Source organism: Balaenoptera physalus (assembly GCF_965194825.1).
Source record: "Balaenoptera physalus genome assembly, chromosome: X".
Taxonomy (NCBI): Eukaryota; Metazoa; Chordata; class Mammalia; order Artiodactyla; family Balaenopteridae; genus Balaenoptera; species Balaenoptera physalus.
The window spans coordinates 36,801,089-36,814,386 of NC_138903.1; the positions used below are offsets into that span (position 1 = coordinate 36,801,089).

General features: G+C 38.7%; 1 protein-coding gene across 5 annotated transcripts in view; it reads right to left on the bottom strand.

The window, feature by feature from the left end:
• Positions 1-13,298, bottom strand: part of MED14 (mediator complex subunit 14) — a 72,399-nt gene that overhangs the window by 19,712 nt on the left and 39,389 nt on the right. For 4 of the 5 annotated variants that reach the window (XR_014258754.1, XM_082446366.1, XM_082446365.1 and 1 more), the window contains 8 exons: positions 12,059-12,253; positions 11,535-11,669; positions 9,062-9,138; positions 3,803-3,963; positions 3,570-3,716; positions 2,378-2,469; positions 1,274-1,426; positions 793-1,062 (listed from right to left, as the gene is read on the bottom strand). Coding sequence is in view for 4 of the 5 variants with exons in the window: in XM_082446366.1 (XP_082302492.1) it covers positions 793-1,062; positions 1,274-1,426; positions 2,378-2,469; positions 3,570-3,716; positions 3,803-3,963; positions 9,062-9,138; positions 11,535-11,669; positions 12,059-12,253 (1,230 nt within the window). In the remaining variant the exon portion in view is untranslated. The remainder of the gene's footprint in view (positions 1-792; positions 1,063-1,273; positions 1,427-2,377; positions 2,470-3,569; positions 3,717-3,802; positions 3,964-9,061; positions 9,139-11,534; positions 11,670-12,058; positions 12,254-13,298) is intronic. The other variant, XM_082446367.1, reaches the window with a different exon arrangement.

Below are 13,298 nucleotides of genomic sequence, written 5' to 3' on the forward strand. Positions count from 1 at the left end.
AATAGTGTTAAATACTCATAATAATGTGAACACTGAAAAATTACCTAAATTGCTACCTAACCATATCACAAGGTTGGAGGAAAGAAAGAAGATGAATCTGTACTGGGAGCAGCCTGGAAAGGGGAAGGGACATATAAGAAAGAACTAAAAAAGAATTAAATCCTCATCTTCCATTATGAGAGTCAGATAATGCCCTCAACTAAGAAGTCAGCAAAGAGCAATGAAAGCATGCTATTTAGAGGTAAGGATGTAAATACCAAGAGAATGAGCTGTACTGTGTAAGAGTTGAAAACAGAGTAGGAAAATGGCAAGACTGGGACTAATTTTCAAAACAGGCCATTTGGAACTATTTGACTCTAAACTATAAGAACATACAACTGAGCTGTCACACCAAAATCTCCAGGGGTTGTGGCCCAGGACCCTACATTTTAAAAAAAAAGTATCACAGCTGAACTGATGAACAAAAGCTTCTCAATATTCACTGATAAAGACTACTTTTAAAGTTCCTTGAAGCTCCAAATAGCAAATAGGACTCTCTTTAGTATCTTCACTCATTACATGGTAAGGAAATAAAAGGAAGGACATCTTATCATTTCACATACCTAGGCACAGCACTTTACCAGAAGTTCTAGCTCCTTCAGAATGAAGTTGCAGAGATGATGAATTAACATGGCTACTCATTAAATTTAAACAGGAATTTGTTGCTTTCCCCGTCGTTATTTCCCCCTCGAAGGAATTGTTTTAGAGAGCACATTTATGTTTACTAATGCTGTAAACACTAAAGTCCATTACCTTGAGCCCTGGTGCAGGATAAAAACCTTCAACTAACTTGCTATTATCAAAAAGACTATAGGCCCCATCGCGTATTGCCACAACGCCTCGACTCCGGCAGTATATATCAATGCAATACATGTTCCTGAAGGCCAGTCTGATGTGGGTGGACGACTGCGGCAGGATGGAGAAGCACTGGTAGGCAGTGTTGGTTCTCTGGGTCAAGCCCAACATCGGCACAGTGGGCAGTTTGTTGATGGCATTCAATGGAGCCTGAGTATCAAACAGTACCTACAAGGAACAAATGCCGTGAGAGCATCCAGTCTGCTAAAACCTCAGAATTTTCAAAGTAAAATCGTCACAAATGAGACAATGTCCTTCTGGCACATTCCATAAAACCTTTCGTCGTTAAAGACAAGTCCACATGATTTTTTGAGGAGTTTTACACGAGACACTAACACTGACTGAGTCTTATTTTTAAACAGAAAATGAACTTAATTACCTGTAATAACTGAACCACATTTGGTGTTTTGTTGAACATTTCTTGAAGCTGATGGAGAATGGTATTGTGACAGTTACTGCATCCTGAGTTTGGACCAACAGTTCCCAAAGAAATGTGAAATTTCTGATGTATGGAATTCCACTGGATACTAATCTAAATCAAAGAGATTACATGTTTCAGAAACTGAGAAAGGAACAGAGTCAAGCAGAAGAAAAAATAATGTTTAAACAGTAAGGCAAAATGCCAAAGATCTAAATGAGGTCTTTTTTGGAAGCAACTCATTAGACCCTGTAAACTCCAGATGTGCTGTCCCTATGGACATTCACTGAGTATGTGTGTGTTAGACAGCCCACTTCTACTAAATAAAACAGAAGGAGAAGGTGCTAAAGAAAAATTTTTGATTAAACTTTATTTGAAAATTGTCATTGTTTCTTATTTTTCCATTTTCTCTTGAACGAAATAAGAGTCACCCCCTAGGTGAGTACCGTATTAAAGGGAAAGGAAGCCAGCCCCAACAGATGCCACCTTCAGTTAACAGATTTTAAGACACTCAAGTAATTTCTGATATTAAGTAATTTCTTTATGTGGAAGAGTCCAGAAAGAAGCTAGCTGGCTGAGTTTATATACTAAATTTCTAGGACTTTACATATGGGGTGGGGAAAAAAATAAGAAACTACAGATTATGGGGAATACCTTCAAGATTAATACAGGATCAGATAATGTTAACAACCATGTGACTAAAAGCATAGACATACCACATTGTTCAAGACCATTCATACATAATCTTCATTATAGTAATCATGCTGCTAAGCAGATTTGAAATCAGTGAAGAAAAAAAAAACCATAAATACCAAAAGTATATTACCTTGCCCAAAACTCTTCAAGAATACACACTCCAAAGAGGGTATACTTTTTGTTTTCAATTTTAAAGAGTTAAGAATTATAGTATATTTTTTATCAACAAAGTATTTAAAATTTACCATTTTATCCCTAATTTTTACTTGAACCCTCAATTATTTCAAGAAAGTTTTCAGAATTTTTGAATTCTTGATTTTTTAAAGATATATGAGAGGAACTTTAGTTTTAATTAATTCATAGACTTACTGAACTTCCCTTGGTGGTTCCATAACACAAGATAAGTTTTCGGTAATTATAAACACGAACTTCTGAGAAAATGTTTAGATGAGTGGGTATGTCTAAACAGAAAGAAAACAAAAAGAAGTTTAAGATTATACATACGAAATTTTAAAATATATATTTGAAAAAGAGGGCATCTTGGCAATAGTATATGCCTAGATAGAAAGGTCTCTGTATATATAACTTAGTTTAAAAAAAAAAAAAAAAAAGAAAGGAAAAAAGATAGCAACAGCATAAATAGGTAGTAGGGCTTCCCTCGTGGCGCAACAGTTAAGAATCCGCCTGCCAATGCAGGGGACACGGGTTCGAGCCCTGGTCGGGGAAGATCCCACATGCCACAGAGCAACTAAGCCCGTGCGCCACAACTACTGAGCCCGCGTGCCACAACTACTGAAGCCTGCACGCCTAGAGCCCATGCTCTGCAACAAGAGAAGCCACCGCAATGAGAAGCCCGTGCACCACAACGAAGAGTAGCCCCTGCTTGCCACAACTAGAGGAAGCCCGCGTGCGGCAACGAAGACCCAACGCAGCCAAAAATAAATAAATAAATTTAAAAAAGAAAAAAAGAAAAATTTCTTAAAAAGAAAAAAAAAGCTGAAAGTAGTTCTAATAGTTTACTTAGTTGGTTGATAATAGTAATAATAATAAATAAATAAATAGGTAGTAGGCTCCAATTTCCATTTCGACAAAAGGGGGCTAGGGCAGGGGCAGAGATGCACTGAAGCAGTATAGCATAGTGGTTTATGGGTTCCAGTTCCAGCTCTGCCCTTTATTAGCTACGTGAACTTCAGCAAGTTTCTTAAGTGTCTGTGACTTGTTTTCTTCATTTGTGAAACGAGGGATGATAAATTACCTCATAGGGTGACTGTGAGGAGTGAATGAGTTAATACAAGCAAGTGTTTATTACACTGTATGGCACACAGTAAACTCTCAATAAGCACTATTATTATAATCTGGTATACCTGTGTGTTGAAATTTCTCAATATATACGAATCATCACAGTGGCTGTCTCTCGGGGATAGACTGATGATTTTTTTTTTTTTTTTTTTTTTTTTTTTTTACAATGTGCATGTTTTACTTCCTCAGTTAAAAATGGCGGTGGCGTGGTGGGGGATGCTTCCCCCCTCCCCCCGCACCAAAGGAAGATTATCACTTGTACCTGGTAGAGAACGTGCAAATTCCAACACACACTCATATAATCGTGCAATGCTATTCCAGTCATTAAGGAACATTTCAACCACTTTTCTACCACCAACAGGTTCAGACAACAGGTTTTCATATGTCAGATAAACATGCCGGGATGGTCCTACAGATTAAAAGAAAAGATTAATAGTAATCAATACAAAAAAAAATCCAGAAATATGCAAAGACAAAGTGTGTGAAGCATCTCACCTTGCTCCCTGGTGGAAGTGCCATTAAGTGGACAATTTGCAAACACTAACTCTGCCACCCAGGTGCGGTTATTTCTACCTTGTAATCGGAAAGTGCAGTCGAGAAGAGAGCGGTCCAGAGCCTTTTGGGTTTCCTCATTTACACCCTTACAGGGAGGAATTCTGGTGATGAAAGACAGCATATGAAGTGTACTTCATATCACAGAAAGACAAAAGCACAATCTACACAATGACAGGCAGGGTATCATATTAGAGGTTTGGTTCAAAGTCCACTACTAGGCACCTTCTGCAAGAGAAGGAAACAATTCATAGCAATTCACAGCAGTTAATAGCATTTAACCCACTTCCATTCATATCAGTATGGATTAGGACTCTCATTTTAACAGTGATGTTCGCCTTCATCCTTAATCTTGTTATTAGAAAAGACCACAATTTCTCAGAAAGTCAAAGATACTGGCTTTCTATGAAATCTACCTAGGACATCCTCAAGGAAAAGCTAAGGAGAACAAAATATTTGTAAGACCACTTTTTGAAGTCAGGATGACACAGTGAAAAGAACAAGGGCTTTGGAGTAAGGGACCTGCATTCTAATTCTGACTCAGCCACATTCAACCTCTCTGAATTGCAGTTTCGCAACTATAAAATGGAGATAAATAATTACCTTATGGGTCACTGATTTTAAAACATGACAAAACATATATATAAAGTACTTATGGTGGCTGATACAGCAGGTATTCATATATGTTAGTTTCTCCTTGCAGTAAAACCAAGTCTTGATCACTGACTGCCATGACAAAATTTCAGGTTCGTTATCTCCCCCCGCCTTCTCCCCTCCTCCTCTGTAGAGGTAACTCATTGTGATGGAGCTACACATGTATCAACTCATTTAACATACATACTGTCACTTATATATACCACATATACAAGAGGAATGTATTAGCTTCGGTGTCTTAAAATACCCATCTCTTGCAGCTTTATGAACTATCTTATTTGTCATAAAACATTATGAGGTAATATATTTTGGCTGTTTTGTCAGTAATGGATGAAATAATGAGATAATATTTAATTACACGTTATCCTTTAACTCACAGGGAAGGTGAGTTAATTATCAGACTTGGTATAATAACTATCAAAATCTAAGCACAAAACAACAAATATAACTAGAAATATGGCATTTTGGTTCAGGCCTCTCATTCAGATATAACACCTAGAACAGGGTTTCTCAGTGTCGGCAACACTGACATCCTGGGCTGCAGAATTCTTTGCTGTGGAAGGCTATCCTGTGCAGCCCTGGCCTCTACCTACCAGCTGCCAGTAGCACCTCCCACCCCTTCTCCTCAGTTAATGAGAACCAAAAATATCTCCAAACATTGCTCAATGTTCCCTGGCAGGGAACACTGCCCTGAGGTTGAGAACCACTGACCTAGAATAAACAATTTAAGAGAGAAAAAAGAGACAGAGATTGTATATGGTAAAAAAATAAAATCTGTAGGGGGAAAGAAAGCTATCCAGGTTGCATAAAAATAGAATTAATGTACTGAAATTTTCTCAGTTAATTAAAAATTCCACCACAGCTTGTTTTAAATGTACAGGTTTTCAAGTTTTTGCAAAAGTTAATATTTCATACTACATACTTGTTATCACTCACTACCAAGAAGATTCTGTCCAACCTTATTTGGGGTAGTTATTATAGAAATCGCATACGCTGCACATATGCTTTCAACTTCGGGTATACTGAGGACTTTTGCCTGCCCTTACCCCTCAAAATGTACCTCTAACCCACAGTAGTTATAAAGCAGCCAATTCAGATAGATTTTTAAAATCCTGATTTTGAAAATATAAATGCAGTACATTATCTTTCTTTCACATAAAATAGGTATTTCATGAAATCCATCTGGTTAGAAAATGAACACATAGAAGTCAGCATGTTTTGAAGTAAGAATTAAGTAAGACTCCTTCCAATTTATGTTCTCAGGGACAACACGACCCTGCAAATGCATTCTATGTCACTTTCTTAATCTGTGATACCGATATAATTGGCTTTATTTCAAGGAACCTGCAAAATATCTACTTGCTTTTAAGGTTATACATGTAACAGAGAGAAATAACAATAACTTTAATCCTCCCTGCATGATCATGTGAGGTGGAAAAAAAAAAAAAAAAAACAGGTTCCCCCAAAAGGAAACCTGACAAAATCGTTACAAACACAAAATACTATTATTCAATATATTCGCCAAAAATTAAGAACCGAGGAAGATGTTTCCCGGACAATGGATTTAACATATCTGAAAATTTCTATCATTTCAAAAAAGTGTTTTGATCTAAACAGCTACTCCTGACTGATTTTTCTCCTGTAATTCTGAGTACTGAACAAATTTAGAAAGTAAGCTTTGGTCTTCTAGGGCAGATGTGTGTCAGCAGTGCTTCTTCTCGGCCATCATGTGCTGTGTGTCAGTTTCGTTCTGAGGGATTTTACAAACATCAGTAACCACGTTATGTCCCGGCGGTGCAAAAGTGGGGAGGAGGATCACTGAAAGTGCTAGTAAAAGCAGCACAATTGCACCTACAAGGAAAGTGGGGTGCATTTTATATAGATTGCACGTGCATATGCAGAAGGACTCAGTCGCATAACTGACAAGCCGAGTCACACAACTTGCAAAAAGAGCTGGGCCTCTGCATTACTTGCATAAGCTACCAGAGGCAAACGAATCACGAGATGAAAAAACCTTGTGGGCGTGGCTGGAGGACCAGCACCACTGCCCATTACTGTAATGTTAGTTCAGGAGAGGGTGGAAAGTTTGCTTAAGAGCTCAAAACAAGGCACTGCGAGCATGCTGCTCTCGAGACTGTGTCATCTGTGCGGTGGGATCAAGGCTCTTGAGTTTGCACAAGGCAACAGGCCCATGAACCAGAGCAGTCTAAGGTGTTTACCATGATATTTTCAGAGATACAGCAAGGAGGCCTGCTCAGCAGATTTTCAAGGAGATAAGTTGAACAAGAACAGAACATATTTTTTAGCAAAGAGGAGAAAAATGTGCTCAATTTTAAAGCTTTGAAGTCATGCTCCCATTTAATAAGAATATACCTAGGACTAAATGTTTAAAAGAAGAGTTTCTGAAGATGAAATGTATTAGAGCAATTACTTACTAATTATAATTAGATCTATGCCAGATTTTAATTTAATAAAATCATATTTAGACATTTATTATTTTTTCCTTCTTCGTTTCTATGAAGAAAATACCCCCGATAATGGACAGCTTGTACAAAACAGATCTCTTTATCCATTCTATATACTTTCCTTTTAAGTTTTAAATAAAGAAAACAATAGCCAGGATATAGTAAAGACTTTCTCAGAAATTATTGTAAAATGAAGATTAAAAAATATGAAGTGCTTCTTCTCCAGGTAAGGACTATAATGAATTCTCTTGAGTTCAAGAATAAAGGGGACTGAAATTTCTTTTGTAAAAATGCCGAGAGCAAGATATTTTAAGATTCTTGCAAAACATGAAAAATATAACTAAGAGAATAGAACACAAACGTTATCATCATCTATTAATCTACAGTTGTCAAAAAGAGTAAACAGAAAAAAACCCTATACTTTAGGCAGAAGTAATATAAAACCAAAGGCAAATTAATTAAAAGTTTTACATTTTCCTTTTGATGTCTATTCTAAGACCAGCTCTCTCCCCAGAAAGCTTTTTGTGGAGATGGCATTAAGGTAACCAGGCAGGGCAGCTATTCTAGTTCTTCAACTCTTTATCTAACGTGAGCACCATGACACATGGGTGGAGTGCACGCTATCTGCAAGTCCTTCCCATCTTCCACAGGGCAAACTGATTCCCAAGTAACAAAAATTAAAGCCCCGCTGGCTCAAATTGCAGAGCCGCCATGTCTTGGCAGACAGGAATTCAATAAATAAAAATTGCTTCTATGATTTATATTATTAAGCAACGTCTAATAAACAATACAAATGCCCAAAAAAGAAAACTGCTTTGTGAACCAAAAAGGCTGATCTCTTAAATGGCATTCTAGCTTTGCAAGTCCATCCTGGTCACCTTATAAATAACACACGCTGCCTTAGTTTTCCCTCTAAGCATCCTTTGGCCCCCTTGTCCTCTATCCGTTTAGAACAAAGCCCTCTGCCCATCTCCCTCTGCGTGCTCTTTCCTGGTGATCTAAGTTACTATCCCAGCTCAATTACTTTCACCTTGGTACTGACTCATTTACTTCTCCTGCCCAGACCAGTCACCTGGGCTTGAGACACACCCCTGCCTGCCCAAAGGGATGTCTAGGCACCTCAAACTTAGCAAAGCCCCTTCAAACTCACATCTTCAGTCCCGTCTCGGAAAACATTCACTGTCATCCATCATTTGCCCACGATAAAACTAAGAGTTATCTTTGCCACCTTCTCCTCTTTCTCACCTTCGACATCAATCTAATCACCAGCCCCTTAAGATTTCATCCCCTAAGTCCTTATGGAACTTTCTCTGGTCCAAGCTACCAAGAACTCTGGTGTGAACCATTTCAGCAACTAGGTTTGCTACTTCAGTCTTGTTCCCCTATCAGGGTGAGCTTTCAAAAACACCTATCTAATGATGTCAGTTTCTGCTTAAAATCATCTGATGGCTTCTTACTGCCATTGTGGTAAAGTCTACATTCCTTAAGGACACTTACAAAGGCCCTACAGGATCTGACCCCTTCCTGCTTACGTCTCTAGGCTCATCTCTCCTAACTCCTGCCACGCCCAACTTCCTTCAGTTCCAGGATGCCGAGCTTTCTCTTCCCTCTAAGCCTTCGTTTTAGCAGTTATTCCTTCTGGTTAGGGGTGCCCACTCCCACTCTAGCTCCCTTTCCTCTGGCTAATTCTCACCTCTCCTTCAGTCTAGGTACAACTGGTACTTCCTCAGGGGATACCCTTCCTGACTTCTGAACTGGCCCAGATCCCCCTGCTATGTGAACCCACAGCATCCTGAAGGGCCCTATCAGAATTCAAGGCTGACACATACTCACACTCAGTAAACACCTGTTGAATGAATGAAAGATAAGCCAGAGGAAAGACATCCTAAAATACCAAGTGCTGCTGGATCTCCACTTGGCAGGTGAAAGAGAATGCTCCCCCAGACTGCAGTAATTCCATGCAGAAATCTGTGACATCCGCAGGTTCTGAACTCTGCTTTATGCTGACTCACGGAAGGAGAGGTGCAGCACTGGCAATGTGGCTGCAGTGTGGCACCAAGTCAGACACATGACCGGGACTTACTTCAATAAGCGAATCGCGTGACTGAAGCCATCACCTTCCATTTGCACTCCTTGATGTGGAATCTCCAGATTGGACAGCTGAAAAGAGAAAAGCACAGTTATGTCAGACCACCAATTTTACAAAGGAAACTACCTTTTCTAAGTACTACTGTCTCTATTCTCGTGGCATCTGTACTAGGGTCACTCTGTCCCAAAGTGACAACATATTAGGCATGAACATTGTGCCCCCAGCATCCGATTTCCTGGGAGACCAAATAAGACTGGTGTTCTTGTGTGATTCAATTATGTTTGTTTGAAAACAAAGTTCGAGTCATAGCCACATCTCATTTTTAATCACAATCAATATTTTTCAGTTTATAACTTTTCTGGAATACATTTTTATTTTTAACAACTATTTCCTCCGTGAAACCCAAGAAGAAAAGATTTCCACTTTATGCATTTACCCAGTGAGATATCATTCCCAATTGGAGGATTCAGTAAATGAGTTAAAAAGATAAATGCAGGGATAGTGCCTGAGGCCCTATCAGTGGAACTACAGGTTATTTGGGTATGCCAGGAAGTCATCTGATCTAGCAAAGAAATGCTTGCCTTCAGCACATATTCCCAGGTCTTCTCTGACAGACTATTTATTTATTTATACCCACCTTGTTCCAGAAAGGATTTAAGGCAGCCCTAAGCATTTCACTGAGCCCTGCTCTTTGGGCCTGGGAAGACCAGAGGTTTAGGAAAATAGCTGCTGACCAAATAGGCAGTAGGGGTCCAGATTCAAAAGGAAGCAAAGTGTGGGAGGGCTCAAAAACACTGCTTCTCTTCTATGGATCAGAAATATAAACATTCCTGGTAAGATTAGATTTAGTTACTCACATTTCAATATAAATTACCTTAAGCAGAAAATGTGCTTGCTTTTACCTTTAACATGTCTTTTTCATTGAGAGAAGAAAAAGTTAAGTTTTTAACAGCTTGACTGAGTTCAGTAGACTACTACAGAATGTTACATGGCCTATGTGTGCAACAGGTATAGGAGCACAGAGAAGGGGGACAGAGGCCATATGTCTACAGGTGTCTATAGGGACACTATGAAGACACAAGTTTTTGCGACTTCTAGCCTGTGGGTAATGGGGAAGACAGCAGACAATGAATGAGGCATTACACTGTCCCTGGGCATCATGTAGCCTCCCTTCCCACTGCAAGGGAGTAACTGAATGACATTCATGTAACCAATCCACATGGCACGATGAAAAAGCCCAACAACACAGTTAAGTAGATAGAAGCACGGACACTGCACAGTTTTGGAGCTTTGGCCAGTTCCCAGACAAGAGGACATCTGTCAAACTCACAGTTCTAGGAGCTGGGACATCGTGGACATAAGTATCTACTTTAGCCTATTTCTGGGCTTGGATTTTCTGGGCTACTGCTGCTCCTCACAATTTCACACCTTATTCTCGGCCTTCAGATCCCAAAGCCCTATAAAGCAGCGGTTGGCATACAACAGCTCGTGAGCCAAATCCAGCCACTGCCTGTTTTGGTAAATAAAGTTTTGCTGGAACATAGCCACACTCATTTGTTTAAATATCAACTATGGCTGGCTCACACTACAACAGCAGATTTGAAAAGCTGTAATAAAAGACTATGACCCACAAAGGCCTAAAATATTTACCATCTGGCCCTTTACAGAAAAAGTCTGCTGATTCCTGCTCTAAAGCATCAAAATGTTTTCAACAAGTCTTCCCAAGACTATCATCATCAGCCCAACTGAAATAATCCACTTCCATGTTTCTAGGTCTCTTCTTCATTCCCAATAATTTACAGAGGGGAGGAGTCTTACAGAAAGTAAAACTTTAAACTAGAGGGAAATAATTAAGGTTTTGATGTATTACTTTTAAGGGCTGCCAATCCTTGGCCAAAGCCCTTTTTGGAAATACAAAAATGCAGGTTCTGTTACCTCCCTTTACTTTCATGATTGGGGATCATGCTGGATATCACAATTGTGTACTCTTGAAAGACACTAACTCTGCATAAGTCTACTGCTTCTTCCATGGGAAAAAAGTAAAAATTTAGTTTAATATTCTTTCTGACCTGCTTCTCAGAAAGGAACCCAATTTTATTAGTAAGCAATATGTACAGCTTCACCCACTGAAAAATGAGCCACCCCTTTATCAACTAACCATCTCTAAAAGGGTAAATCATGCTCCTAAGAGGTATAAAAGATGTTAATTCTCAAAAGTTGTCCTTTTTTTTTTTTTTTTAAACTAGGAAGAATTTACTTTCCATTTCCACAAAGAACAGAAGGCCCACAATTTGGAACCAGAGAGATGAAATAATTTAAGTCATGTTTTACATGTATACCACGAGATGCTGTGATTTCAACCCCACCCCTCCCAAAATATACAAGATCACAACCATCTGGTTCTCCTAATGGAATTCATGTAGCTTTAGCAAGGCGTTTAAAAATTACTCAGAGTACCCCAAATTACCTCCAACCGAAGTCCTACAAATGGCATATTTGTATCACACATAGCGACAAAGTGAGCTAGAACTTTATTGAAGGCACACATTTCTCCTGATCGTTTGGTTTTCTTGAGTTCTACTGGACACAGATCATCAGACAACTAGAATTTAAGTAAAGAACGCAAGTGGGTAAAAAAAGTACATGTGATGCAATTAGTTAAGGCAGTTGTACTACTATAACAAAAGTCAAGGTTAACCAAAACAAATGTTAATTCATTCAACAAATATTTACTGAGCAAATATTGACCTAAACGCTGGAAATTTAGTAGTAAATATTATGTATTTAACAAGCTGTCTTGTGGAAAATGGTATATAATTATTAATTAAGAGAGAAACATTTTCAAGAATATGTAGACATTTGTTACCTAAACCTTACTGCTGCTCAGTCTCTTAAAAACCATACCAAATTCTTTCCCATTTAAAAATGGTTAAAGAGCACAGCAAAGTTAATACACGCAAACCCTGTGTTCATTTCTGTATGTGATCATACCTTGCGCTTGGTACTGCTTCTAGGCTGTTTCCCGTTTTTTGTACGATAAACTAATTCCTGGATGTTTTCCTTGAACTGCTGCAGCAGGAGGGCCATGACAGGGCTGTCTTCACGATCTGCAGCATTCACAGACATGAAGTAGTACTTGTATGACAGCTGTGTGGGTTCATTGGGAACCTCCAACATCTCCACAACCTAAAAAGGCCCCAAATCAGAAATGAGACTCAGAGACATAACTGATAAGTGCTGGATATTTTCCTCCTTATATCAAGTAGGGCTCAGAATTATATACCTAATGTGGATGTCTTTTTTCTTTAAACAAGGACAAATCAGTCATGATCTCAAAAAAAAAAAGCACTGCAATTAAATATGTAATTTGTTTTCTAAAAAAATAGATCAGGCTAAAGAACAATGATAAAAGTAAATGCAACCATAAACTAGAGCAAATGGAACATTTAGACCATTGGCATTAGGTGTTCTTGAATTCATACCTTAGCTTATAAATTGAAAACATTTTCTGCTTAAGTCCAGTGGGTCTGCTAGATTTTCTAGAATGGTATCTATTTTAAATTGCCCTGCTGTCTCTCTTAACCAATGAAACAGCCTAAGAATTCCACTCTTATGGCAGAGGAAAAATGACAACTACCTCTCATACTTGGAAGCATATAAAAATAAACCCTGATTTTTCAACTGAAATATACAGTCACTGTGAGGATAACATCAACAGTAGTTACCACTGACATAGAACTTACTATGTGCCACGTACTGTCCTAAGTACTTGACAGATGTTAACACATTTAATCCTCCTAAAAACTCTATGAAGTAGGGATTCTTATCTTCATTTTTCTGATAAAGAAACTGAGGCACAAAAAAATTAGGTTAATTGCCCAAGGTCTCAGAGCTGAGAAGTGAAATGTTTTGATCCTAGAAGTCTGGATCCAGAGACCTTGCTCTTACTCACTATAACAGCTTACTATTTTCAAGGTCTACCTACAATTTAAGAAAAGTCCCCTAAATACTTTAAGAAGTGAGAGACATGAATGCCATTGGACAAGGCTCTTGACCAACACACACTTTTACGTCTCTGTTCCTGCCTCCCTTCTCTCCACCCCCTCCTCCCCACACACTCTCTTCAGGAAATTGTTTGGTCAACACGTAAGCATCAACGCTGAGGCCCCTGAGGAAATGGAAGGATTAAAAGTAAAATGGAACTTCACTAAAGATATACGGATGGCAAATC